At 55.1% G+C, this 27,920-nt stretch overlaps 2 protein-coding genes across 9 annotated transcripts; one reads left to right on the plus strand and one right to left on the minus strand.

The window, feature by feature from the left end:
- Positions 1 to 14: 14 nt before the first annotated feature.
- Positions 15 to 1,974, plus strand: Lrrc26 (leucine rich repeat containing 26). The gene is made up of 2 exons (XM_059260292.1): positions 15 to 1,451; positions 1,528 to 1,974. Exons 1-2 carry the CDS (start codon positions 779 to 781, stop codon positions 1,845 to 1,847), a joined length of 993 nt encoding a protein of 330 aa, XP_059116275.1. The 5' UTR covers positions 15 to 778; the 3' UTR covers positions 1,848 to 1,974.
- A 31-nt stretch (positions 1,975 to 2,005) lies between these two features.
- Positions 2,006 to 27,396, minus strand: Grin1 (glutamate ionotropic receptor NMDA type subunit 1). 8 transcript variants are annotated; one of them, XM_059260286.1, is made up of 21 exons: positions 27,139 to 27,396; positions 25,620 to 25,754; positions 23,086 to 23,262; positions 20,881 to 20,943; positions 19,978 to 20,078; positions 15,586 to 15,707; positions 15,331 to 15,505; positions 12,733 to 12,877; positions 12,552 to 12,635; positions 9,161 to 9,302; positions 8,953 to 9,080; positions 8,521 to 8,685; positions 8,327 to 8,445; positions 8,087 to 8,199; positions 7,865 to 8,013; positions 7,600 to 7,757; positions 7,272 to 7,433; positions 6,830 to 6,939; positions 6,592 to 6,737; positions 5,218 to 5,328; positions 2,006 to 2,904 (listed from the first exon to the last, which is right to left on the minus strand). In XM_059260286.1, the coding sequence occupies exons 1-21, from the start codon at positions 27,394 to 27,396 to the stop codon at positions 2,836 to 2,838; spliced, it is 2,832 nt and encodes a 943-aa protein (XP_059116269.1). In that variant the 3' UTR covers positions 2,006 to 2,835. The 8 variants fall into 8 exon arrangements, with proteins under 8 accessions (XP_059116269.1, XP_059116270.1, XP_059116273.1 ...); XM_059260284.1 differs by lacking the exon at positions 2,006 to 2,904 and adding an exon at positions 3,071 to 3,268; XM_059260287.1 differs by lacking the exon at positions 20,881 to 20,943.
- Between the last annotated feature and the right edge of the window lie 524 nt (positions 27,397 to 27,920).

Raw genomic sequence — 27,920 nt, forward strand, 5'->3', positions numbered from 1 at the left:
CAAGTCCCTCGAGGTAGTGTTTGTCATGGATCATGGGAGGTGTCTCCACCCAGGGGCACTGAGCCCACCTGGCCAGCTCAGCTTTTCTCTGCATCCTCCTACTGTTGGTCTTACAAAGATGATTGACCCTGGGCCCTTCCTACTTCCCGGATTCCCCAAGACAGGACCTGTAGCTGGCAAGTCAAAAGGGAGCTGCATTGACCGGACTTGGGCCAGCACTGCTTTCCACTGACTCTGTCCTCACGGGCTCCAAGGTGGAGGGGATTGAAGCAACCGCTCTCCTACATTCCCTCTTTAGCCTCAGGCAGGTCATCCCACCTACACTTCAAGATCTTTCCTTTGCATTTAGGCCCATCATGTGCTTATACCCCCATCTATCCTCTGTCAAGGGACTGAGCAGCCTCTATGGGGTCTTTTTGCTGAACAGGAATGACTTTGAAACAGGTATGGAGCAAGGCACTGTGAGCTACATTCTGTGTGGAGCTGATGGGTTTGATCCTGCTCTTTAGGGCTCAGTGGGGAGTCCAGTGGTCTCATCAGCTCCACTACGGGCTCAGGGCCAAGCCAAGACGAGCTCTGGACAGGTGGCTGGCAGTATTGGGCATTGGCTCTGTGCCTAGCCCCCGCCCAAGGCTAGGAACCAGCTGTGGGACAGAAACTGTTGTGCTTGGGCAGGAGAGTTAATACTTTTGTAGGTGAGGCAGGGACAAACGCCGGGTCACCTGGACTCCGAAGCCGCACAGGGATCTGGGTCCCCTTGTGTTCTCAAGCTGCCCCCATGCGGGTCTCTTTTTTCTCGCGGCTTCCGCCGCAACTGTCTCTACTGTTGCTGCTGTCGTTGAGGCGAGTCTGGACCCAGGAGCACGTAGGAACTGCCCCTTCCAGATCCCCGGGGCCTCCCGAGTGCCCCGAGGCATGTTCATGTTCGCTAGGTGGCAAGGCCAATTGCTCCGCACTCGAGCTGCCCGCAGTACCAGCGGGCCTGAGCCGGAGAGTATGTTCGCTACTGCTGGATCACAATCGTGTGAGCGCACTGCCTCCAGGTGCCTTCGCTGGGGCAGGCTCGCTGCTATACCTAGACCTGCGGGAGAACCAGCTCCGGTCCGTGCACGCTCGAGCTTTCTGGGGTCTGGGCGTGTTGCAATGGCTGGATCTGAGCGCCAACCAGCTGGAAACTCTGTCTCCTGGCACCTTCGCGCCGCTGCGGGCGCTGCGTTTCCTTTCCCTAGCGGGTAATCGGTTGACACTCCTGGAGCCTTCGATCCTGGGCGCGCTCCCATTACTGCGCGTGCTCAGCCTGCAGGACAATTCACTGTCGGCGCTTGAGGCGGGTTTGCTGAATAGCCTGCCCGCGCTCGACGTGTTGCGCTTGCGTGGCAACCCCTGGGCGTGCAGTTGCGCGCTGCGCCCGCTTTGCACCTGGCTGCGCAAGCACCCGCGTCCCGCTTCAGGTGAGCCATCTGGGGCGCAGGACAGATAATGTTTGGTGCAATTGCTGCCATCTGATGCCGCTCCTGTGTCCCGCAGAAACTGAGACCCTGCTCTGCGTGTCTCCAAGACGCCAGACGCTCAGCCTACTGACAGCCTTTCCGGATGCGGCCTTCAGACACTGCGCTCAGCCACTCGCAGCGCGAGACCTGGCGGTAGTATACGCTCTCGGGCCGGTCTCTTTTCTCGCCAGTCTGGCCATCTGCCTGGCACTGGGCTCCGTGCTCACTGCCTGTGGTGCACGGCGGCGGCGCCGCCGCATCACAGTGCGCCCCTTACTAAGGAGACAGCTAGACCCGGAGGGCCCAGCCTCCCAGGAGGGTGCTGGGAGCCCTACAGCTGCAGCAACCCAAGCCTAAGGGGCTGCGGTTGTTTCTAGTGCTCCCGCAGTGCTGGGCACTTTGAAAACTCTCCCCAAATCCCTGGCCTCCCTTCAAACTCCCTGTAGGCGTCAACAATAGACAAAAAACCGGAAATTTTCTGACATTCCTTTAGGCATCACCACTGAATACCGGGGTTAGGGGTAGCTGTGCGCGCCCGGTGTCCCTGGGGCAGAGGGGCAGTGCGCGGCTACGCACCAGCGGCACGGGGAAGGCACGCGCTTGGACACTGGGAGAGCTGGTCATGTACAAGGTGGTGGGTGAGTGACACCCGAATGGGAGGCCGATGGCGCTCCCTGGTGCCCAAGGTGCGGGGCTCGTTGCGAGCCAGCGTCTGAGGAAGCCTATTGTGGCTGCAGGCAGAAGAGAAGGCTCAGCCTTCTTGGAGTCTGGAGCCGTAGACAGCTGGGAGCCAGAGAGCACCCCTGGGAAGCGCTGCCAGTAGGGCAATGAGGGCTGACTCTGGGAAAGGTCAGGGCCAGCCCTGCGAATGGGGTGGGGAAGGGTCGTGGGAGGGTGGTGCAGCAGGAGAGAGGTGGAACTCAGATTGCAGAGAGCAGGCGCTGGAGGAGGGGTGGGTGGGTGACCTAGGCAGCTGGGGCCATGGGCCCCCACTGTAGCTTAGGGTGGTGGCTGGAGGAAGGATGGGGCTGCCATTTCTGCTCCAGACCTCTCCGACCGGGGCCACTTAGGCCCCTCACCCCACTGCTCAGAGACCCCAGGGCCCTGCCTCTGCCGGAGCGCCCTGTGGCCCTGCCCAGCCGGCTCAGCTCTGGCCCATCCTCAGCCGCTCTGGTCCGCACCTTGGTCCTGCAGGGGCTGCCCGCCAGGCAGCAGGGCAGGCGGACCGGAGGCCCAGGGTGGGCAGTCTCTGGGGCGGGTGGGCTTCCCTCAGGCCTTCCCGAGCAGCAGGACTCATCAGTGTCCTTGGCCGGGCTAACTGGGCAGGTGGGCGCCTCCGGGGGCCTCACACCACGGTGCTGACCGAGGGATCTGAGAGGTTGAGCGGGCCCGTGATATCAGTGGGATGGTACTGCTGTAAAATAGAAATACACAGACAAGGCGGCCCGTTAGCTCCGACGTCGGGGGCACGCGCGGGGCCGGGACAGGGTGGACCGGCCAGCCGGCCGACCGGCGGGCAGGCGGGCACGGCCTGGGGGAGGCTGGGGGTGCTCCTCCCCCGACCCCGTCGTGCTCCGGGGTTCTGCGTGGGCCAGGCCGCTGTCCCGTGCGTCTGTCTGTCTGTCTGCGGGGGAGGGGCAGAGGAGGGCGGGCGGGGCGTCTCAGCTCTCCCTATGACGGGAACACAGCTGCAGCTGGCCCTCCTCCCTCTCAATAGCGCGTCGCGGCAGCACTGTGTCTTTTTGGTTTTGCAAAGCGCCGCGTCCACCCCCGGTGCTCTATAAATAAGAACCAACAATCAATACCTGCTGGCCCCGCCGGCCACCAGGGATCCCAGCCCTGAGCGCCCAGTGCTGCCCTGGCCCGGACCGGCCACAGGACAGGGGCAGAGGATCTCAGCAGCTGGACCGACCCCACCCCACCCAAAGGAGCCCCCACCCAGGCCTCCCTCTGAACAGCACCCAGCCCCAGAGACAGGGTGGGAGCTGGGTTACCCTCCCCCACCCCGCCCACAGTGGCAATGCCCAGAGGTCAACCCTGCAGGGTGGGGCCAGCTTCAGATGGCCCGGAAGAACGGGTCCCTGGTGCCCAGGGAGGCTCAGGTAAAGATTGAACTGAGAACAAGTGCCCAGAAAGGAACCGTGTAGATCTCTGAGCTGTACCTGGCCAGCTCCAGATGGGGCCCCAAGACTGAGTGACGCCCTCTGAAAATGGCCTGCCCCCTGCAGGAACTTTGTACTCTCCCCACTGTGGCCACCTGGCCCCGAAAGTACAGATTCTCTTCTCTGTCAGATTTCGCTTCCCACACAAGTTCCAGCCCACAGCGCCCTCAGCCCTGCTCTCCCTCCCCTGCGCCCCCTTGTGGGGATCCTGGCTCAGGTCCTGTAGCATAGGCCGTGCCCACTTTCCCTGGTCTGGGGGGCCCTGGAGATTGCGTCTGCACCAGCTCCTGGAGCCTCAAGTTGGTGCAGCCCACAGACCCTCACGCTCCGTCCACTCTTGCTGTACAAGGCCCTCAGAGAACTGAGCAGCCGCGCCTCATGGGTCTCTCTGGAGCACTCTAGTAGTTTGAGCCTGGAACTTGGATTGCTCTGTACCCAATCCTGTCTGTGTGCCTTCCTTCCTGGGCATAGGGTGCTATCACTACACATCCAGATTCTTCATGGGACACAAGCCCCTGGTGGTGACACTGCCCACTGGTTAGAGGGGCTTCCTGGAGGCTAGAGGGTAAGCTGCCTAGGACCAGGATGACTGGCAAAACGGGGATCCTTTGGGGGACTTTCTTCTGAGTATGCATTTCTGGTGCAGTGGCATGATGCCCAAGGCAGGGGACGGGGCTTCTGGCTCTGACAGTGGCCTTGTGGCAGTGCTTGGGGGTCTGAGCTGAAGCACTGGTCTTAGCCTCCCTTCCCTCGGCCTCCCTCTGAGGACGTAGGGTTGCCCCGGGCGCTCAGGCCAGGACTTTCAGACCACCTGGGCGATGCAGCCACACCTCCATCAGGGACCTGTTCAGTCTGGCCCCACCCCACTCCCCACCTGACAGTCTTCCCTGTGACCAAGGGTCAGTGCCAACGCTAGGCCCCAGTCGTCCACCCAGATGGACCCAGGCCCAGCCCCCAGCCCCCGGCCCACACAGAGACCACATGGAAGATGCAACACACATGGCTCTGGTGAGACAGGTGAGACAGGTGTCTGGGGGGCGGGGCCAGCGGCCAGACAGACGGACGGGATGGGACATCACAGCTACACCCTCCAGAGCTGTTGCAGGTCAAGAATGAGGGCAGCGAGCCCCTTGCGGAGGCAAGAGAAACAGGGATGAAACAGACGTGGTGTGGCCTCCTGACAGGGACAACCTGGGACAGGGCTGCTCTAGTTCCCAGGGTCTGGGTAGCCCGGAGAGATGGTGAGGCTGACTGACTGACCAACGACATGACACGGCTTCCGGATGGTGTGTGGGTCATGGCATGGGGAGAGAGGTGGGCGGACTAACGTGGAGACACATGGGGAAGCTGAGGACCAGTGAGGGCTGGGGGAGAGTTCTGGAGCGTTCTAAAGGACAGCACCCTTGTATGGGTGGAGGGTGGGTGAAGGACTGACTCGGGGCATCGGCACAGATGGCCAGGGTTGGAGGCGGGGGGGGGGCAGGGGTGGGATGGTGAGGGAGAGGGAGACAGACATGGGGCAAGGGAGGAGTCAGAGACGCGGGACTGGGGTGCTTCCCCCTTACCGTGTCTTTGGAGGACCTACGTCTCTTGAAGCTGGAGGCCAGGGTGGAGGTGATAGCCCTAAATGTGGCTTTCTTTTTAGGGTCGGGCTCTGCTCTACCACTCTTTCTATCCTAAAATGAATATGTATAAGTGATTAGATGGCTAAGGTGACGGCCACACCTGCCCTTGCCTGCTCCTTGGGGGCCGCTGCCCCGCCTGGCCGGCCACTCAGGCCCTGAATCCTGCCTGCCTCACTGTGCTGAACAGACCGACCAACAGCCAGACTTTCGAGAGTGGCCTCTTCTGCCCGCGGGGTTGGGCCTGTCCTTGCTCGTGCTGGGGCTGGGCTTGGGGGTCCTGCTGGCACTCTTCCTGGGATGTCCGCCTGGCTCCCTGGCTCCTGGGTGGCCCTGGCTTAGAGGCATCCTGAGGAGGAGGAGCCCCTGAGGACAGGAAGAGCTTCCTCTCAGGCCACACCAGCCCTTCTGTTCAGAGGCTGCTGACCCCAAAAGGCACACACCAGGACGGGGCCAAGGACCCAAGGAGGTGTCCGGTTGGAATTGGAGTGATAGACAGAGGCAGATCCGGGGGCACTGGCCTGGAGTCTGATGGCCAGCATGGCCCTGGACAGCTGTGGCCAGGTCCCCAGGGGACCTGTAGGGCCAAAAAGCAAGAATGGGTGGATGAGAGATGTGGGGGCTCCAATAGCCCTGTCCCCTCACACCCCTCACTGCAATGTCAATGTCAGCTCAGGACACAGCTCCAGCAAGACACCCAGAGAAAGAGAAGAGACAAGTGAATCGGAACCTGGCCATTGGCCACTCGTCTTCAGGCCTGCGGGAACCTCACTGCCCACCCTGCCCTTTTCCCTGGTGGGTTCTGACCATCCCACATGCAGCTAGCCACAAATCCACATGGACGTGGCCTGAGGCACCAGGGAGAGGCAGATCAGCCCCATTAGAGTCTCAGAGCTGGACACAGTAAGAAAAGGGGTCTCCGGAAGGGGTATCAAAGGAGCTTGGATGGTAGAGGGAGGGCCAAACGCATCTCAGATCACGTGCTACACACAGGTGGGCCCTTGTCTTACCCTGCCTGTTTGCCTTCCTATGGATTGGGTGCCAGTAGGTGACTCTGGAAACAGAGAGGCCAGGCAGAAGCTTGGAGCAGGGTGCATGGCCTCCCTTGGCCCAGCTTGGCAGTGGGTGGCCCCCTGCAGGCAGCTCCTGCCTGTGCTGCCCCTGTGTCTTGGGAACACTCACCACTGCCCCTGGCCATGGCTCCTAGCACCAGTCCTGCCCATGAGCCAGAGCCAGTGCCACGGCCTGTAGGGATAGAGTAGGGCCGTGGCCTGGCGGGGCCCTGGACGCCAGGCCTCGGAGGGTGGCCTGTCCTACCTGCAGGTTCTTCCTCCACACGTTCACCGCTGCAAAGGCCAGCTGCATCTGCTTCCTGCGGGCGTCCTTGTGTCGCTTGTAGGCGATCTCGATGAAAATCAGGAAGATCCCTGCCACGATGCCTCCAGCCACCAGCATGAAGACCCCTGTGTGAAGCACCCAGTGCCTCAGCGGGCTGCCCAGAGGCTGTAGCCCCTAGAGAATCCATCCCAGTATCCAGGCAGCATGGAAGGCCCACCTGCCATGTTCTCAAATGTGAGAGTCGCAGGAGCATTGCTTCGGGAGTCACACTCCTGATACCGAACCCATGTCTTATCCAGATCTTCCATGAAGCCATTCTCGTGGGACCTGGGTAGGGAAGGAGAGAGGGAAGGCAGGGCTGGCAGCAGGCGTGGGGCTGGGAACGGACGGGCATTCAAGGGGGAGGCAGTACTGTGGGACAGAATAGTCTGAGTGGGGCTTTGGGGGTTGGAGTGGGAAGGTTCTCCCATGGGGCTGACGTCGCTTTGGGTGGAGTATCCTTTAAGGCAGCTGGACCAGACGCCATCAGTGTCTGGTGAACAGCTGCTGGCCCGGTGTAAAGCAGGTTGGTGTGCTGCCACTGGGGCACTAGGGACAAGGTCTAACCTTAGAGCACAGTGGAGAAGGGAGAGGAGGTGTCCAGCACAGGGCAGACTCACTTGAGTATGGACAGGGAAACATTCTGCTTCCAGGGGCTGTCCTTGCGCATGCCGATTCCAAAGCCCGAGCGGAAGAACAGCTCACCGGTGGTCACCAGGTCACATTTCTGTGAAGCCTCGAACTCCAGCACCGCTGAGTCCCAGATGAAGGCATGGAGCTTGCTGCCGGCAGAGGTCCAGTCAAAGGAGCCCCACAGAGCCTGCTCACCCCACCTGCTCACGCTGCAGTAAGACACTCTCCACGTGTGTTTCCTGTGTGAGTGGACTGCCCTTTGCCTGTCCCTTCACTGTCCCACCCAGCCAGGGTGGCCTTTGTCTGCTTGCTCACTTGTCCCGCACGGCCTGGATGGCCTCCGCTGCGCTCTCATAGTTGTGTTTTTCCATGTGCCGGTACATGGTGCTCAACTCCACCTGCCTCCGGAAGTAGATGTCCACAGAACTCTGCTTTACAGTTGCATAGATGAACTTGTCTGAGGGGTTTCTGAGCTGCAGGGACAGAGACCTCAGCTCATGGCTGCTCCCCAGACCCCACCAGGAAAAAAATCTCCTCTCAACATTCTTCTTGACCCTCCCCTGCAGCCCAGGGGCCTCACCCTCGGGTCATTGATGCCGGTGATACGCTCCTCGGGCCGGTCCAACACCAGAAAGGCTGCCAGGTTGGCAGTATAGGAAGCTACGATGATCATGGCAAAACCAGCCCACACCATGCCTAGGATCCGTGCGGAGAAGCTTCGGGGGGCACCTGTGGGCAGAGACTTGGGTCAGTTCCCAGAAAGCAGGGGATGCGGCCAGGCAGGATCTGGGCTTAATCTCACCTTCCCCAATGCCAGAGTTGAGCAGGACACCCCAGGAGAACCACATGGCAGAGGACAGGGTCAGTGCATCCTCCTCCTCCTCCTCACTGTTCACTTTGAACCGGCCAAATGGACTGCAGAGTGCAAAGGGAAGGTGGGAGAGAGAGAGGGAGAGAGGACAGGAGAGGCAGATCTGCCCAGCCCTGCCCAGTTCTGCCCACCCTACAGATGGAGGGGTCCAGCTCTCTGCACGGCGCTCACCTGAAGCGGTCCAGCAGGTACAACATCACAGCCACCACGTGCACTGACAGCCCCACTAGCAACCACAACGTGCTCTGGAAGGGCTGCATAAATGAGTCCAGTGTGCTCCGGGGGATCTCCTGCAGGTGATCATGGAGTCAGTGTTGCTTGGGTCCTCCATGCCCCCACCCCATCCCCACCTGATCCCTGCCTACCTTCTTGACCAGAATGGTCAGGCCCTGGTACTTGAAGGGCTTGGAGAACTCTATGTACTGCGCACGCTCATTGTTGATGGTCAGTGGTGCCACAATCATGTCCGCTTGGCCACTGAGCAGCTCCCCCATCATCCCATTCCACTCCTTTTTATTACTGTTGTTCACCTGCAAAGTGACAGAGCCAGCGGAGCTGCAGACAGGGCGGGTATGGTTCCGAGAACAAGAACCCCTACACCATCCTGGTCCTACCACGTGGGGGGTACGTCTCCTGCTCCACATCTAACTCACCTCTAAAGCCCAGCCCCAGCCAACCAGGCCCCTCCTAAAAAGGCTCTACCCAACCCATAGACTTTCCAATGAATCCATCTCAGCCTACAGGACCCTCCCTCCAGCCCCTTCCTCCAGGCCCTGCCCCTGCCATCCACTCCATACCCGCTCCTGTGTGCCAAACTTGCCGTCTGCCACCAGGTGCACCTCATAGGTAAAGTTCATGGTCCGTGCCAACTTGATGAGCAGGTCGATGCAGAAGCCGTAGCAGCACTGAGGCACCGTGTGGCGTGCTGTGGGCAGTTAGGGAACAGTGACAGTGGGCTCCTGATCTCATCGCCCGGTACCCTGCCACACCCTGCCCAGCACTCACGGCTGCCTGGCGATGTATCATTAGGTCCTGTGCAGATCACCTTCTTGACGGGGTCACCGTTGACCGTGAACTCCTCTTTACATGTCCCGTCGCTCAGCGTGGCCTTGACGTACACAAAGGGCTCTTGGTGGATTGTCACTATCTGGGGGAAGACAAGAACCAGCCTGGGCCACCTGCCCTTGGCTGTCCCCAGGTGCTGGCCTCCTCTTAGCACACATCAACTCCTCTTCTCCACCTCTCCTCCAGTGCTCTGTAAAATCCCACACCCGGGCCCTGTCCCAAGCCTGGGACCTCCCCACTGGTTTTCTGACATGGTTAGCGTTGCCTGCCTGCTGCCCTTGGGTCTGAGAGGTGCTGAAGGGGGCACAGACTTCCCCAGCCATCCACCCTGACTCATCAGAAGTGCCTCCTGCAGTTCTGTCCTCTTCCTGTGGCCCCCTCTCCTCAGGTCCTAGTTTATACATCACTCTGTCTGAGTATCACTGTGTAGTAATTGCTGTGTGTACCGGGCACGATCTCTGATCAATCAGAGAGGAGAAACTCTGTGTCCTTGCCAGAGCCATCCTGGCCTCCACTGGCACATAGCCTTCAGTCTTTGACCCTTATCTTTAAAAAAAAATTACTTTTTAAGTTATGTCTAGATTTATGCATGTGTTCCTGTGTGTTCATGTATGTGTGTAAGTGCTCATGGAGGCCAGAGGCCAATGTCGGGTGTCTTTCTCTACCACTGTCTATCTTTTAATTATTATTATTATCTAAGCATTTATTTTATTTTATTTTATTTTATTTTATTTTATTTTATTTTATGTGTGTGTGCACCTGAGTGTATATATGTGTATGTGAGTGTTTACATGCAAGATCCCACCTATAGAAATCAGAAGGAGGCATCAGATCCCCTGAAACTGGAGTTACAGATGGTTGTGAACTGCCATGTGGTGATGGGTCCTCTGGAAGAGCAGCCCATGCTCTTAACCTCTGAGAGGCTATCTTTCCAGCCCCCTTTTTATTTTAAAGACTTATTTATTTGTATTTTATGTGTATGGGTGTTTTTGCTGGCATATGTCTGTGCTCCGGGTGCATACAGTGCCCACAGAGACCAGAACAAACATTGGATCCCCTGGAACTGCAGTTACAGATGGTTGTGAGCTGCCATAAAGATACTGAGTACTGAGACTTGAACCTGGGTCCTCTGGAAGATCAGCCAGTGCTCTAAACCACTCAGCAATCTCCCCAGCTCCACTATTATTATTATTATTATTATTATTATTATTATTATTATTATTTTATTATATTCTGAGACAAGTTTTCTTCCCTAACCCTGGAGAACAGTAATGGCTAGGCTGGTTAGTCAGCAAGCTCTGGTGATCTGCCTGTCTCTGCCCCTTCTTTCACTAATGACAAGGTTACAATAATTACAGTGTGCAGCCATGCCCAGACTTTTACATGGGTGCTGCAATCCAAATTCATGCTACTGATTGGGCTATTTACCAATCCCCATAGCTGATGTGGAATCACTGGGTAGACCATGGTGGCCTTGAACTCAGAGATCTGCCTGACTCTGAATCCTAAATACTATAATTAAAGGCATATTCTACCAATTCCAGATTTTTTTTTAAAAGAAAGGGCCTAATATAGTCCAGGCTGGCCTCTTGCTATGTAGCTGAGAATAACTCTGAACTCCTGATTCTCTTTCATCTACCTCCAAAGTGCTGGGTTTAAAGGCATGCCCACCATGCCTAGTTAATGCTCTTCTTTCAGGCTGCCTCTTCAGCCCAAACCTCAGCTGTGACACTCTTCCCTCCCTGTCCTCTTAGGACCCACAGTCTGGGAGTTGGGGGACAGGTACAAGTCTAGGGGATGCTGGAGTGGAACACAGTCGGTTGCTGAGGGCCTCTATGGATGGGATGTGGAGAGCAGAGGGGTAGGCAGCCCAGGAAGAACTGGACAGCAAGGCCAGGCGTGGTGACAGGCAGAGGAGGAGGAACACTAAGCTGGGAGTCTTAAGAAGGAGGAGTCAAGAGAAGGAGACATGACCATATTCTTTTTCCTAGTACACAGATATGTATGCTAGTGCTGTCAAAAAATTACAGTGAGGGAGCAGGACAAGTGGTTCAGCAGTTAGGAGTGCCTGAAGTTCTTACAGAAGACTCAAGTTCTATTCTTACCACCCACATAGTGGCTTACAACCATCCATTCCTATTACGGGCATCCTGAATTTTCTTCTGCCCTGAGGGCACCAGACATATGGCACACACACACACACACACACACACACACACACACACACACATATGATATATATATATATATATATATATATATATTACACATACATACATACAGGCAAAACACTCATACACATAAAATAAAATGTAACAAATGTAAGAAATCAGGGAGCCCAGAAACATGGCTAATAGCCATCTGCATCTTGATGGGTCCCCTTGGTTAGTAATGTTTGGCTCAGCGTTTGTTTATGTTTTTTGTTTTGTTTTGTTCTGTTTTTGTTTTTCGAGACAGGGTTTCTTTGTATAGCCTTGGTTGTCCTGGAACTAGCTGCATAGACCAGGCTGGCCTCGAACTCACAGAGATCCGCCTGCCTCTGCCTCCCAGTGCTGGGATTAAAGGCGTGTGCCACCACCCAGTGCTTTCAGACTTTTCAACATCAGGTGCCTGAACTGCAAAGAGATACTACATTGGCTCTGCAAGGAGACAGGCTGACTGTCCTGTGAGGAATGGGGGCAGGCGCTGACCAAGGGAGACCATGGGCCCCAGGTTGCAGAGGTGAGCTCAGAAAGTTAGCAGGACACTGAGCTATTTGGTGACACTGAGAAGGCTAGCTAGGCACATGGCACTTCAGATCCTGCCTTTGATGGAGTATGGTATCAGAGCTCCATGTGGTGTGGCTCAACAGGAAGAGGAACTCTCAGAATGGTCCTTAGGCAGAGGGAAGGGTCCGTGGATGAACCCAGGGAATGTGTGAATCAGGCTGAGAAGAGGCTATAAAGGAGGATGTCAGCTCAAGAAGGGGGTTCCTGGGAGCCCAGGAAGAAACTGGACACTCAAGAGCGTTGAGTTCTAAGCTGAACTCTACACTGGGGCCCAGAGTACCCACCCACTGTCCCTCTGCCCCCACTAATCAGCTCTTCCTCAGACTTAGCTGGAGCTGGGACAGGATAAAGTGCCAGAGAGAGCCTGCTGGGTAGAAAATGCTGCTTCTCGGCCACCTGCGCTTCTGCTTCCTCTGCCATGTGTGCCAGAGCCAGCTGCCAGCAAACTCGTCTCCACTTCCTTTATGTGTGTTCTGTGACCTCACCCCCTTCCCTCCTGGCCTGAAGGAGTAGATGAAGTGTTGGGGATGGGAATGCTGGAGTATTTCAACAGGGTCCCCCACCTTTAATCTCGTGGACATCTGGTATCCTCGAGGCTTCTCTGTCTCTCCCCCTGGCCAGATGATCTTCCTGTCGTTTGGAATGACCTGGGGGTGGGAGTATGAGATGGAGGGTGGCCACGCAGGGGTCTTGGCCCCAGGACCCTAAGGCCCCAGCCCCCACCCCCTCATGACCCCCACCTACGTGGGTGCCATTGTAGATGCCCACTTGCACCAGCTTTCGGTTCTGCAGGTTCATGATACTATAGTTGGCAAACTTCCGGTCCCCATCCTCATTGAATTCCACACGGCCAGTCACTCCATCCGCATACTTGGAAGACATCAGTACCCTGGGAAGAGAGCATGGCTTAGGCTTACCAAGAGCACCTGTTCTGATTGGCTTCTGAGAAGTCCCAGCTCCCGCCCCTTCTGCCCTGGTCTTAAGAAAGGGAAGATTAGCAGATGGTAGTTCCTCACACTGAGTGGACGACATGGTGCGTGCCTCCCAGCACCAGATGGACGGCACAGCTACAGCACCTGAGTGGGTCTTGGATGCCAGACCCCATGTCAAGGGCTTCCCTGGATTAGGACATATGATTGTCAGAGCCACCATCCTGGTTTTACAGGGGAGGCAGAAGCCCAGAGGACCTCAGACCCTCTTGCCATCAAAGGTGGGAGTAGATTGAACTTGCTCCTAGTTCTAGCCACTGATTGGTTTACCTGGCTCTTTGTTTGCTCACTGGAACATATTAGTGAACTTGTGTGCATGCAACCTAAATGTAGGGGTCACCCCTGTGAGTGTGCTTGTGACATGGATATGTCATGTTCCTCTTTGAGTTTCTGTGTGCATTCACTGGTCTGTGTGCATGCGTGTGCAGCCTGTAACTGCACTGATGCATGGGAACCTGTGGTAGGCACCGTGGACAGTGGCTCCGGGGTTAAGTCCTGCCGCCATTCCTTTGGTCAACCTTGAATCTTTTATTGTCCATGGATGTCTACTCTGAATTTCTGAGTCCTTAGAGGGTCCCAGGCTCCATCTGCAAGCAAGAGTGTCCTTCTAGGGCACAAGGCACGGTGGGGAGTGAGGTAAAATCTTCGGTGTGGGCAGGCTGAGGTGGAGAAGGGGAGGCAGCCACAACTTCAGTGACAATAGAAAAAAGGGCACTTGTGGGGAAAGGGATGGTTATCAGAGTAAAGACAGAACGTGGTGCTGGGAATGTGGACAGGCGATGGAGGTGACTAACCATAGTATGTCCTAGATAAGAACAGCGGGAAGCCAGGTGGCAGTGGCGCACGCCTTTAGTCCCAGCACTTGGGAGGCAGAGGCAGTTGGATGTCTGAGTTCGAAGCCAGCCTGGTCTACAAAAACGAGTTCCAGGACAGCTAAGAATATACAGAGGAAACTGTCTTGAAAAACCAAAACCAAAACCAAACAAACAAAACAAAAACAAAAACAAAACCCGCTAGGCCACTCCTGGAAGAGTGAACCACTGCTTAAGAACAACCCTTCTAGTTTGGTTTGGTGGTTCCTGCAGGTTTCCCCATCATGATCCTGATAAACTTGCTCATAGAAACTCTCTTCTCTCCCCCCGACTGGACTCCTGGAGCTCTGCCTGGTGTTTGGTTGTGGATCTCTGCATCTGCTTCCATCTGTCACTGGAGAGAAGCTCTGTGATGACAGTTAGGGTATTCACTGGTCTATCACTAGGGTAAGCCAGTTCAGTTCAGGCACCCTCTCCACTATTGCTAGTAGCCCAGGCTGGGTCATCCTTGGGGATTCCTGGCAACTTCCCTAGCACCGGGTTTCTCTCTATTCCCATGATATCTCCCTCTAGCATGGTATCTCTTTCATTGCATTCTCCCTCCATCCCTGTTCCAGCTCAACCATCCCATTCCCTTATGCTCTCATCCTCTGTCCCCATCCTCCATTGCCCACCCCTCATCCCCAGTTTACTCATGGAGATTTCATCTATTTCCCCTTCCCAGGGCAGTCCGTGCATCCCTCTTTGGGTCTTCCCTGTTAGTTAGCTTCTCTGGAGTTGTGGGCTGTTGCCTGATTACCCTTTGCTTTATATCTAGTATCTACTTATGAGTGGGTACATACCATGTTTGTCCTTCTGAGTTTGGAGGGAATTTATGAAAGTTGGATCAATGGCTGTGGAGCCTACATGAGACTGGACTAGACCCTTTGCATGGTGAGACAGTTGTGTAGCTTGATCTGCTTGGGAGGCCCCCTGGCAGTGGGATTAGAATCCATCCTTGGTGCATGAGGGGACTTTTGGAGCCTACTACCTATGATGGGAGACCTCGTGCAGCCTTGAGGCAGCGGGAAGGGCTTGGACTTGCCTCTACTGAATGTGCCACCACATGGGAGGCCTTGCCTTCTCGTGGGAGGGAGTGGGGGATGGTTGGGAGGGAAGGCGGGAGGAGAGGAGAAGGGAATCTTTGATTGGTGTGTAAAATGAATGAAAAAAACATTCTTAAAAAGAAAGAACAACCCTTCGGCTGGGGCGATGGTGGCTCAAGCCTTTAGTCCCAGCACTTGGGTGCCAGAGGCAGGCGGATCTAGGAGTTTTGAGGCCAGCCTGATCTACAGAGTGAGATCCAGGACAGTCAGGGTTACACAGAGAAACCCTGTCTCGAAAAACCAAAACCAAACCAACCAAACAAAAAACAAAAACAAATACCTCCCCCCCCCCAAAAAAAAAGAAAGAAAAAGAAAAGGAAATGAAACAAAAAACCCCAGCCCTTCCCACCTCCTAAGGGATGACTCCTCCCACCTACTGAAGGCGGCCCCGCCCACCTCTTGAACAGCGGTCCTGTCTTCCAGATGTTGGTGTTGCCCACGCAGCCCCGCGGTGGGTCGGTGATGTTCTCCTTCTCCAGCAGCTCGTGAACTGCCTGCGCCACCACGCCCACGGCGTCGCTGATGTGCGCTGACTCGTTTTTACCGTTGATGAGCTGCAGTCCGATGATGCCTGCGCGACCAACCCGGCGGCGGCGGCTTAGAGACTGGACAGGCCTTCAGCCCCAGGCGACCCCACAGCCCAGCACTCACCGTCTGGGGCGTAACGCAGGGCGTTCCCCGAGATCTCGCGCTCCCCCACCAGCCACACGTACCCAGAGCCCGTCATGTTCAGCATCGCGGCTGCGCGGTACACGGTGGCAGCGTCGTCCTCGCTGTGGGGCAGACCCGGGTGACGAGCCAGGACTCCAGCTCTCCCTACCCCCGGACCACAGTATCTCCCTCTCGCACGCTCCGAGGGAGCGTGCCTACTCCCACCACCATTCCTGCTGTCAGGCCGGGAGGTCTGCACAGGCGATGAGGCTGGACCAGGGCCTTTCCAGTTCTCAGTTACCGGCCTCCTCCCTTTAGGAGGCAGGAATAGGGTACAAGATGACTTTCTGAACTCAGATAATGATGGCTCACTGTTGGGCACTTGCTCTGTGCTCCAAATGCTTCCCCGGAACCATCTCAGCATCTTTAAGGGGAAAGCGTTTGGATCAGGGTGGAAACCAAGACGCAATAGTGGTAAATGGCAGAGTAGGATCTGTGCCTGGACAGTCCACTCAGGAACCTGTGAACCAGTCAGCTCTAGGCAAGCCACAGGTCTGGTGGACCTTCAAAGGTGTGAACCGACAAGGCGAGGGCTCTGGGTTGAGGCAATGCCAGTAGGATCCAGTGCCTTAGTTGCTGAGCTGAGCATCCTGAAGATATGATTGGACAGAAGAGAGGCTCCTCTCACATTATCACATTAAGTATGTCCCTTGACATCCAAGGCCAGGCCCACCAGGACAAGCCTCACCTTGCAGGGACATATGGTCCTTAGTGCTTGAGGTGTCCTCATAAGTAATTCCTGTGGACAGTGAAAAACAGGGGACCTAGTCCCCTGAGGCTGGGTCTCCCTAGTCATAACAATGACCCTGAGGTCTTCTGGGGCTCCAGTAGCCACTAAGGGTCCTCTCCTCATCCTGCCCTGTCACACTCTTCCATTTAAGGCCCAGCCATGACTGGTGCTTTGCTTCTCCAGTGCATGTTTATAGGTACAGTGAAGCCAAGTGATAACTTGACATTGGGTTATTTTTCTTTTAAACTTATTTTATGTGTATTAGTGTTGTCTCCATGCATATATGTGCACCAAACAAATGCCTAGTGCCTGGGGCAGTCAGAAGATGGTGTTGGATCCCCTGGAATTGGAGTTTGGGATGGTTGTGAGTCACTGTGGTTGCGGAGAACTGAACCTGGATACTCTGCAAACACAGGGCCATCTCTCCAGCCCTTCCTTATTGGGTTATTTTTATACCAGCTGATTCATAACCAAGATTACGCCCACTCTCCTGAGAATCCTGCTCCCAACTTTCTCAATGATTTTAACCAAAAGAAATGCCCCACGTGACAATGCTGTTGGTGAATGTAGGCAACACTAAAAACACCTAGGCAGTGCCTCAGCAAGAATATACGCCAGAGCCAAATGTGGTGGCACATGCCTTTACTCCCACAACTTCAGAGGCAGAGGCAGAGGCAGGCAGATCTCCACAAGTTCAAGGCCAGCCTGGTTTACACAGCAAGTTCAAGAACATAGAGAGACCCCATCTCCAAACAAACAAACAAAACGAGAGAAGGTATGACAGAGGTGCTGTGTCCTGAACATGGAAGAGGTCACCTAGAGCCATACATGTCAAGGGGCATGTCTGATGACAGCTACACCCACCAAATTGAACAGAGAACCCCATCTCCCCAACACAGATCTACACGATGTCATTTGGTGGAATGATTGTGATTAGTGAAATGGCTGTAGACAAAAAGGTCTGATCAACCCGTCAAACTTCATAAGACCGTTTTGTGGAAATAGTGATGCCAATAAAGACAACGTGAGGAAAATAAAGATGAACGGTTATGGAAGTGAATTTTGTGTATCCGATAAACAATTGACCAAATAATAAGGTCAGTTTAATGAAGTCTGCCAAACGGTTTAACCTCTATCATGAAAGGAGCCGACATGTGATGAGGACTGAGTAGTTGCTCAGCAGTGGAGTCTCACTCACTTAACATATGCAAGCTTGAGGTTCCACGGGTTCTTCAGGGTTTAAAAACATCTGAACGGTGGCTCTAACTCAGTATGTGTGTGACATGCGGTGAGGCACAAGGGTATAAATGGCGTGAATACGGTGCATGCCAATGTGGGCGTGTTCCTATGTGAATGCTGTGTGCATGTGTGCTGTGAGCTCGGTGTGCTAATGGGTGGTGTTCACACAGCCCTTACTGGTGTTAGGACCCCTTTCCACCATAATCCTTCTTCCAATGCCTTCTTTGCTAGAGCCACATCTGGTAAGCCTGTCTTTAACCCTCAGGTACTCGGCACGGAGAGGCCCTTCTCACCCTGTGTCCAACCAAAGGGGAGACTCCCTTCAGCTGCAGTGGGTGCTACTGGAAATTAGTGGCCATGAAGTGCAAGTAAGTGTTCACTGCTGAGCCTGGGTGTGGTGGGATTCTACAAAAGGTTGTTCTTGGCCTTGTGTCCTGTTCACCCTCATTATAATGCATAAACCGAGCAGCACTGCCTGGCTTTGTCCGTTACAAAAGAGCCTGATAGTTGAACAGGCATGTTTTAAGAGAATGGCTTCCTTAAGTAGCCTTGACCTTAAGAAAGCCTTCTTGCCTGACTGCTATGTATATTCATTTGCCCACCACCCTGAACATTCTTTTATCCAACTTGAGCAAATCTCCCTCAAGCCCTACGATGAGAAGTAAAAACAATCAGAAAATAGGAAGGTGTGGTGGGCCTTTTCCTGAGCAGGGCTTTCCTTGGGTATCCTGGGCTGGGCTTGCCTTCCAAGGGACTTTTCCTTCTTGGCTCCCTTTTCGGGGCACATTTCTATTTCCCCTACTCCTTCCCTCCCTCCACCCCATTCTCCCTTTCTCCCTCCGATAGGGTCTCATGGAGCTGGAGCTGGCTTTGAACTTGCCAAGTAGTTGAGAATGATCTTGAGCTCTTGATCTTCCTGCCTCCCGAGTGCCAGGATTACAGGTGTGCACCATTGTACTTGCCTTTATTTGGTGCTGAAGATTGGACCTAGGGCACTGTTCATGCTAGATAAATGCTCTATCAACTGAGCAACAGCCCTAACCTTATATGGATGTATTTCTAATCCATTCTCTAGAAGCCCTGGACCATCCCTCACCCCAAAGTATGCAGTTAGACTCAGTGGTTCTCAACTTACGGGTTATGACCCCTTTTTTGGGGGGGGTTGTGTATCAGATATCCTGCATATCAGATGTTCACATTACAAATCACAACAGTAGCAAAATTACCGTTATGAAGTAGCAATGAAATAACTTCCTGGTTGGGGGTCACCACAACACGAGGGGCTATATAAAAGCAACATTAGGAAGGTTGAGAACCACTGAGCTAGATGAATAGCAAATAAAGGCAATGGTCCATGACTCTGCAGTGTGTCTCTGCACTATTACGTGCCTGCCACAGTGTGTGTGTGGTGGTAGTGAGCCAATTGGCAGCTGCTCGCTGGTGCTCCTGGAGGAGTTGGTGAAGCTCAGGCTATCATTCAGGGCCAACAGCTGACTGCTATCACCCTCAGAGTGAGGCAGCTTCCCAGCCCTGCCATCTGAGAGAAGAAGTGGTTTGCTTTCCAGGCTAAGTCCTGGTTGCCACACCCTGCAACCTGTGGACAGTGAGTGGTGTGTCTCAGGCTGTGTACACAGAGTTTGTTGACTGAATCTACACGTAGACATCTATCCTGTGCCTGAACATGGTTGGTCCTTTCCTGCCAGCAGGGCAGCAGGGTTTGGGGTACTTTCCTCTAAGCTGAATGTCATAATGGTTTTTTCTCCACTCTGTTGGAGCTCTGACTGTGGACTAGGTCCACCTGGACCTCCCTGTTGTCATTGGGCTGCTACCCTACCCTTCCCATTCTTCCTTTCCATGTCTCTCCCTTTACAGGAAATACTAGTTGTTCACAAACAGGGCGATTTTACTGTGTACTCTTTTGCAATATTAAAGTGGGTGGGGAGGTGGGCCCTGTGCAGGACCGGCCTGTTTTTCTCCATCACTGGTTTTGGACCTCGGGCTCACCTGAACAGCTGCATATCATTTCGTGGGCTCCTTCTCTGTCCTCAGCCCTCAGGATATTTACCTAGCCATGTGTCCCATGTCTCCCTGCTTCCTAGCATTGTATCTCCAACCCCCAAAGCTCCACTTCGGGCAAATGGTCCAATGTGACTGTGAAAGGTGAGAATCCCGGGAGGGATGAACAGAAAACGGGGAGTTGCCTAGGCTACCAGGTGAGTAGGACGATGGTGGGGTGGAGTACAGCTCTCCTTGGTGAAGATTTTTTTTTAATTGAAGCTCATTTTGCTCAGTGGTACCCCAGATGTTGGGCTTGTGCCTCAGGCAGAAGCACGATGGTGTGATGAGGGACCCAGCCTACTCACCTTGCAGAAAGGATGATGACCCTGGCCTCCAGTTCCCGTGCCTCCATCAGCAGAGCCGTCACATTCTTGGTTCCTGGGTCAAACTGCAGCACCTTCTCGGCCTGTGGTGTGAGCAGGAGCATTAGCAGGTAGCTGGGAAAGGGAACACTGTGCCTCAGTGGCAAGAGTGGGGCCAAAGCTGCTAGGAACCCCGAGGCAGCTTAGCTAGAGCCGCCGTGGCCTGTCCTTGCCACCTGCACTGCGCACCTGCCTCCTCACTCCTCGTCGGCCTGTCCTTGCTGCCTGTCCTTGCTTCTTCAGCCTGCTTGCCGTCCTGTACTCACGCTCTGCTCGTCTCTCCTTATGCCTGCTCCAGGACTCTCTTTCCATCTCACTCCTGTCCTCACTTTTGCACTGAGCATGCAAGCTGAAGTGGACCGAGACTCAGAAAGAGACGTGCAGCGGACAGGAAATAGAAAAGTTTTGGAATGCAACTGGGAACAGAGATGGGGCTGACTTTTCCAAAACCTTGGGAGAGCTCAGCTCAGACCTGATTCCTCTTGCTCCTCTAGGAGCGGCCCAGACTCTGAAGTGACCAGGTGGGCAGGCTCCCTCCCGGGGTTCCACTAGGAAACCCTGGCGGACCTGGAGATTCGCATGCACTTCCCAGAGCAGCGCCTCCTTGTGGCCGTGCTTGTCTTGAGGATGCAGGCCAGGGTCTCGGCGGGTGGGTCATGGGCACCCACACCGCCCACCCCTGCCCTCTCCTGCCTGACTGCTGCCTGCCTCACCACCTGTCTCTTCTCACTACTCAGGCCTGCGGCTCGGCTCGGCGCGGTGGGGCCAGATAGCACCCAGTGGCTGAGGCACCGCAGGCCGGGACTCGCTAGTCGGTGGGTGGCGTGCACGTCCATGCATATATACCTTGGGTCCGCGCTTGTTGTCATAGGACAGTTGGTCGAGGTTTTCATAGTTCCTTTTTTTACTCTGATGAATAATGTGCACAGAGAAAATATGCAGACACAGAAGAAGATTATAAACGGTTGAAAATGACGGCGCTAAAGCAATCACACCACCTCCTCGGCACGTCTGCAGACGGGCACGTACCTGGAGCTCGCAAACACCGAGACCCGGGGTGGGGCTGGGGGCTGGAGTGGAGCTGAGGGTGGAGGGGATACAGGCGCAGGGGCCACGGAGGCTCCCTGCCATGGAGCTATACTCTTGGAAGCAGTCACTTTCAGGAGAGAGGGTAGCCCTGTCCACACCACCCTTAAGGGGTCCCGCCTGCCACCCCCTCCCCTGTCATGCACCTGTGTGGCCCCAGCAGTACCCACCCCCACCCGCATCAGTCCTAGGTGAAAGGGGAGCAGCTTGCGGGGCCCTGTCCCCATGACCCTCCCACCCCCTCCCCCTTATTCTCCCTCCTGCTCTCTGGAGACCAAGGTGTCCTCTTGTCACTAACTGATATGCTCACACCCAAATGCCCACATTTGTGTCTGAGAATGGGTGTGACTGGATGTGTATATGAATGCCTGCAGGGGTGATATGCTCCTGTCACCTTCTCAGAAGGTAAATCTATGACAGTCTGTAATGGAAGGGCAGTATGGTCTATTGGACGTGTGTGCGCGCGCGCGCGCGCGTGTGTGTGTGTGTGTGTGTGTGTGTGTGTGTGTGTGTGTGTGTGTTTAAGCGTGTAGTTACAAGTAAAGATGAGGAGGTACACAGAGGAAGCACTTGTATGTGATCCCCTTGGGCAGTGCAGAGGTATGTGGAGAGAAGTGAGGTCTGTCTTTCGAAAAGGTGTGGCATATCACTAAAATATCCAAGAATGGAATGACAGTGTGTATGTGCTTTCGAGTGCGAGAGCAGGTAGTTGGGTGTGCAGGGATAAGGCTGATGAGCATGTGAGCATGTTGGTGGTGGTCTGTGTGGCTATGACAGACATGGCAGAAGTATGAAGAGACCTGCCGGATGCTGACAGTGGGACTCTATCTTCAGAGAGGTGGGGAGCCCTTTGTGCCAATAACCAGCCCTCCTTCCCAGACTCAATGGACTGCCATAAAGGATTCACTCTGGGCCTGTTTCTAGCCTCAATGCCCCCACCCCAGCCCATGCCCTCTACTCCCTCCAAAGGCCTACGGCACCTTGGGTGTGGGGGACAATGGTTGGTGCTAAATATGATGAGGCCAGCTATGATTTTGCAGGCAGAACATGCTCCCACCCATCTCCCTCCCCCATCTGCCTTTTGGGGTCCCTCCCCAGCCTGGGCCTCCTCCTCTCTGCTACCTGAAAAGCACCACCTGGTTCTTGGTGCTCTGGGCCCTGGGACTGAGGTGGGGTCAGGGGCCAGATCCTTATTAGGCTGACCATGGGCATTGGCGAGGAAGGGCATAGGGGTCACTTTGACCCCCCCACCCCAAATCCTGGCTCTGATCTCTGGCAGTTCCACAGATTGGAGGCCAGGCTGAGATGGGAGTGTATGTGTATCCTGGGATCAATGTCTACATAGTCCCTTGGGGGGGATGAGAGCTCAGCTCTGAGGTGGGCGGGGGATGGGGAGGGCGGGGCACAGTGTAAGCCTGAAAGGGTAGCACAAGGTGAGGGGATGGGCTTGCAGATGAATGGGGCTTCACTTAGGGCCACGGGCAGCCACGAGGAAGCAGGCTTTTAGAAGGATAAGGCCTCTGTGAGCACATGGATTGTATTCCAGTAGATAGAGGATCCCGGTGCTCTGGGGAGGAGACATGTTGGGGTGGATCACCCTCTGTAGAGGGTGTTCCTGAGAGGTTGCATGGGACTCGGTATCTGGCAGAGAGTGGCTGAGCGATCCTTGAGTCTGATTGGGCCTCAGCTGGGGTTAGAAAGGCCTGAACTAGTGGGGGGGCGGGACGGGGGTGTTTGCAGAGCTCCAGGTGGTCCAGCCCTCGCGCAGCAGGGACTGACACGAAGGAGATTTCGACTAATGGCAAAAGCAAGTGAAATGAGCCGAGGACAGGCCGGGGCGGGCGCCGCCAGACGCAGTGGTGCTGAGCATGCAGGATGGAGAGAGAGTGTTCACAAGGAGCCACAGACATGGCATGGCCCGCCTGCTCCTGCTCAACGAGGACCTCTCCAGGGCCAGGGCCTCACCTTGGACTCACGCTCCTCCAGCAACGTCTCCAGGCGCTTCTGCGCTGCCCGGCCCTCGTGGTCATCGCTGACTAACAGGATGATATGGTTCCAGTTGTAGACGCGCATCATCTCAAACCAGACGCTGGACTGGTGGGAGTAGGGCGGCACCGTGCGCAGGAAGCTCAGGTGGATGCTCTGTGGGTAGGACCGGGAGGCTGAGGCAGGGCCAGAACACGTTGGCTTTTCCCTCTCCCATTGATGGGGACCCTCTCGCCCACCTGCCCTTCCCTTCCCCTGCAGCATCTACTGTGAGAGGAGAGGTTTGGTATTTTCCAGCAGCACCCTGTCGTGGATGAAGAGTCTCTGTTCCTAGGGTGACTACCACTCTCCCACCAGCTCTTCCCTAGAAAAGCTGACCATAGAAGCTTCTCCAAGACCTCAATGGGCCTCACATGGTGCTCTCCTCCCCCGTTTCAATAACTGTATTTTGGGCTAAGGTACAGCTCAGGGGTACATCATTTGCTTACTGCAAATAGAGCTCTGGGTTCTATCCAAGGCAGAGGTAAGAAGATAACAACTACATTTCCTAGTAAGTCATCTTTCTCGGAGTCAAACATTTCTTCCCCAGAACCCAGAGGCTGTGGCTTCCTGGTTGCTTTGCTGCTCGAAATACTCTAGCTGCCAAGGACTGTCTATGTCTATCTGAGTGAACATAGCTCCTTCCATGTCCCTGTGACTCACACTGCTCTTGGTCCTCTGAGGCTTCCAGGTTAGGGTTTTGTTTTGTTTTGAATTCCCTCTCAGTATCCAGGGACAGTGCTTTGGAGTGAAAGAATGTTCACTACCTCTGCCACTGGCTGCAGGTAGGTTGCGTCACAGTTGGTGCTGCACATCGGCTCTGAGTGGTCTTGCTGGTTTGTGTGATGCACAGAGGGCTGACTTTGAGTTGGGACCACCAGGGATCAGAAGGTGGCTGTGATGTTTGGCCCCACTGCTGGCCGCACACAGGACTGAGTTGGCCTGTGGTCAGTCCCAAGGTTGGTCCAGTGACTGGGGCCTCCCAGCTTTTTGTTCCTGGTTACTTTGCTTCTTCTAGTCACTCCTCTCTTTTACACATGGGGGTAAAGTATTCCAGGGGTAAAATGGCCAGGAGGCATAGGATGAGTGCCTGTTCCTCACAGCATGGGAAGGGTGGCCTAGGTGCCTTGGTCCAGACGGTCCTTGATCTCAGTCTGGTCCCCTCCCTCTGTGGCTCTCCACAGTGCCTTGGTATGTAAGGTCCTTGATCTCAGTCTGGTTCCTCCCTCTGGGGCTCTCTACAAGACCCCCACTCTGGATCCTTTTTTCTCGCTGAAGGGCAGACCCACCATATGCTTGGGCCTGAATGACCAGTCTCCCTGCTTTAAGGCAACTTCTTCAGGGACTATAGGCTCTGGACAGGAAGACTCTGGAGAGCATGTGGAGACCTGGAGGCCCACTGCTCAGCCTACTAGCCCTCTGGCTGAGTCCAGGCACCAGCTGGTTGTCCCCAAGTGTCTCCTGGATGTCTATAGGCTTCTTGAGTCTACAGGATATGGGGAGCAGGTTCTGGTACCTGTTAGGCCACTGGGTAGCTGGATTACATTCTAGTTGATAGGTTTTCACAAAATCACAAAAAAATATTAAAGGTTATATGACCTAGAACAAGTTCCCTGTGTCTCTGGGCTGTGGTTTTCTACAACTCAGTAGCCACTGTTCAGCTGTTGGACCCAATTGGATGGAGGCTATCCCAGCCTCTGGGCCACAAGAGATCTGCAGAACGCTGAGTTGAGATCCTTTGGTCCCTGAGACATGAGTCTCCAGCCACAAGCTACCTGTCTGTCCACCCTGTCTCCCACCTCCTATGTGCACTCCAATTGGCAAGACTGAGGTCCACGACATCCCTTTCTACTGTGAGCACTTCTCAATCTGGACAGCTGCTTCTCCTGGAAATTTCTCTCCAACTCTTTCCCTGCTGCATCCAAAGCCCGCTTGTTCTAGGAAGCTCCGTTAACCCCCTTTTCTAGCCCACGAAGTCCTCTCCTACCCAAAGGGGATGTTACTGCTCTTGTCAACTGTCATCAGGAACCAGCCTGAGTACACGTGACTGTTTGAGCACTTGTGACTATGCAAGTTGTGGGAGGGTAAGGATGCTAGTGTTGTGTGACAGTGTGTGTGGGACTGTGTGAGAGTATGGAAGCATGAGCACATGGGACCTGAGTGTGCATGTTAATATGTATGAACACATATGAACACCTATGTGACTGAGTTGTCATGCATGTCAGTGTGCTTGGGTATGGGTAACTTGTGTACCAATATCTATGTGATTCAGTGTGAGGTATGTATGTGTGGTTATGTGTGAGTGTGTTACTTAAGGTCCCTTAAGGGCAGCCCATGATCTAAGCATCCCACCCCACCTGTATCCAATGCCCAGTGCCAATCCACCTGGCTCAGCTACATGTGGCTCTAGAGCTTCTTGGAACTGACCATGGGGATAAAAGATAATTGGGTCCGAGTCTGGTGATCAGGCTTACCTTGTCAGAGTAGATGGACATTCGGGTCGTCAGTCCCAGGACGGGGATTCTGTAGAAGCCAGCTGTGTAGGAGACGGGTGTGGGGGTGAAGTGGTCGTTGGGGGTTGGCGGGTGACTAACTAGGATGGCGTAGACCTGTGGGTACAGGAGACAGAGTCAGCTCCACGCAGTGGAGTGGACGTTATACGAGGGTTGGAGACCTAGAAGAGCTGGACCAGCAGGTCCAAGTGGTGCCGTCTGTGCACATGGTCCACGCATCAAGAGACAGGAAAGTGAGCCGAACCTCAATGCTCTGTGATAAACCCACTGTGGAGAAGGAGCAGCACTGAGCAAGACACTAGGAATGAAGACAACACACATGCGCGTGCACACACACACACACACACACACACACACACACACATGCACACACACAGATGGCAGATCCTTGCTCAGCCAGTCCTCTCTGACCAGGGCTCACCTCTTGTGAAGTGAAGAGGGGGCAAGTTTCTGAGCAAAACTCTGGCATGGCCTCTACATTCTAAAATGTGAGGACTGGTTCTTAATCCCCTCACCATGACATCCAGCCTGCACCCTTTAGGTCATATTAGTGTATGTAGGCATGCATGTGACTATGTAGGTGTTCGTGAGCACTCGGAGCATGCTGGGTCATGTATGAGCACACACTGGAACATGTATGCAATATGTGCATCAACATGTCTGTGTTTATATATGTCTATCATGATGGAATCAGGGTTGCTATGTGCATTGAACATACAAAGCAGTGTGTCCATGGATGTGCAAATGTGTGTGAGTGAGCATGTGCAGTTGATTGTGTCGTGTTGAGATGCACTGTGTGCTAGTGCCATGTTCATGTACATGTGTGTGAGCAGACATGTTCATGGATGCAGCATGGCATGTATCCACAGCCATGGCCCCTTTCCTGCCCTCCTCTTACATAAATTGGTGCATTGCAGTGACCCTCGTGTGGCTTCATTGGAATTCAGCAACCAGCTCAGTCAGGGGCGGACAGCGCCAACAGCAACATGTCCTCCCCTGCAGCACACTGAGCTCGGCTCCCACACTGTGCCTTGGTGTCTCTGGCATGCGCAATCCTCGCTCCCACCCCTGCAGAGCCTGCTTGCTCTGGCACCTGGGCCATCCATTGCAGACTCATGAATGGGGGAAGGGAAGAGGGGTAAGGAAAGAAACAAAGATGGCCCCAGGCCTCATCCCGTCAGTGCCCCGAAGTGCTCCTCCATTTGTGCCCAGAATGTCTGGACCCACACTGACTGGATGGGACAAATCGCTAATGATAGTCACATGGCAGCACACATGGTCCGTCTGAGGACCAGTCCAGGTGGCAGGTGACCATCTGCGGGAACCGACAGACACAGATGTTCGTTCCAGGCCTCTCCAGGTGCCAGTTGGCTTGGAGTGGTCTGGTAAGGAGACTGAGAAGGACCAGGGAAGGATGGAATGAAACTGGGACAGCGGGGTGGACGGTGGAGGATCAGGAGAAAGGGGAAGTAGTGGTCACCTGGCTGGAGATGAGGTCCTCACACACTGACAGGGCCATCTGTATGGCGTTGGGCTTGTGGGTGACAGAGGTGGCGTTGAGCTGGATCTTCCAAGAGCCGTGTCGCTTATTGGCCTGGTTCACGGCCTCGCGGAACATCTGCTCGTGCTTGCGCGTGCTCAGCACCGCGCCGATGTTGACGATCTTGGGGTCGCAGGCGGCGCGGGCGAAGGAGCAGGAAAAAAGCAGGGCGAATGTCAGCAGGTGCATGGTGCTCATGAGCTCCGGGCGCGGCGGGCCTGGTTCCGGGTTGCGCGAGTGCGACGACCCGGGTGTACGACCCGCGGGCCGCCCAAGCGGTCAAGCACCCGCGGGTCCTCCAGGAGCCCGGGGCGAGCGCGGCGGACGCTGTCCGAGGTGCTGAAGCGTGTTTGGCGCTGCTCGAACACCCGCGCGGAAGAGCGGAAAGGACAGCAGCGCGGGCTGAGCGACTGGTCCCGACGCTGCGGCGACTGCAGCAGCTGCGGAGTCATGAGCGGGACCTACGCGTCCTACCCCTCCCACCGCCCCCGCTTCCTGACGCCGAGTCGAGCGCGCGCTTGCGTTGGCGTGAGTGCTTTGAGTGCGCGCGCGAGCGAGGAGCGCTCACGCGGATGTGTGCACGCGCGTTAGCGTGCCGCGACCCACGGACAGTCGCCCGTGTGGTCCCAGACCTGCAACAGCTGAGCTGGGAAGGCTAGAGGGGTTTCTTATGACCGCGTGTTGCTGCACTCTTGCGTGTATTTCAACATGAGGGAATGTGT

The sequence above is a fragment of the Peromyscus eremicus genome, chromosome 4 (genome assembly GCF_949786415.1).
Source record: "Peromyscus eremicus chromosome 4, PerEre_H2_v1, whole genome shotgun sequence".
Taxonomy (NCBI): Eukaryota; Metazoa; Chordata; class Mammalia; order Rodentia; family Cricetidae; genus Peromyscus; species Peromyscus eremicus.

Excerpts from the sequence above, each read along its gene's own strand:
- Lrrc26 (XM_059260292.1), top strand. The coding sequence starts at position 779 with ATGCGGGTCTCTTTTTTCTCGCGGCTTCCGCCGCAACTGTCTCTACTG. Across the intron at positions 1,452-1,527 it reads GCACCCGCGTCCCGCTTCAG|AAACTGAGACCCTGCTCTGC; the intron begins GTGAGCCATCTG and ends TGTGTCCCGCAG.
- Grin1 (XM_059260284.1), bottom strand. The coding sequence starts at position 27,396 with ATGAGCACCATGCACCTGCTGACATTCGCCCTGCTTTTTTCCTGCTCC. Across the intron at positions 23,263-25,619 it reads TGTCCATCTACTCTGACAAG|AGCATCCACCTGAGCTTCCT; the intron begins GTAAGCCTGATC and ends TCCTACCCACAG. Across the intron at positions 9,303-12,551 it reads AGATGTCCACGAGATTAAAG|ATAGTGACAATCCACCAAGA; the intron begins GTGGGGGACCCT and ends GTCTTCCCCCAG.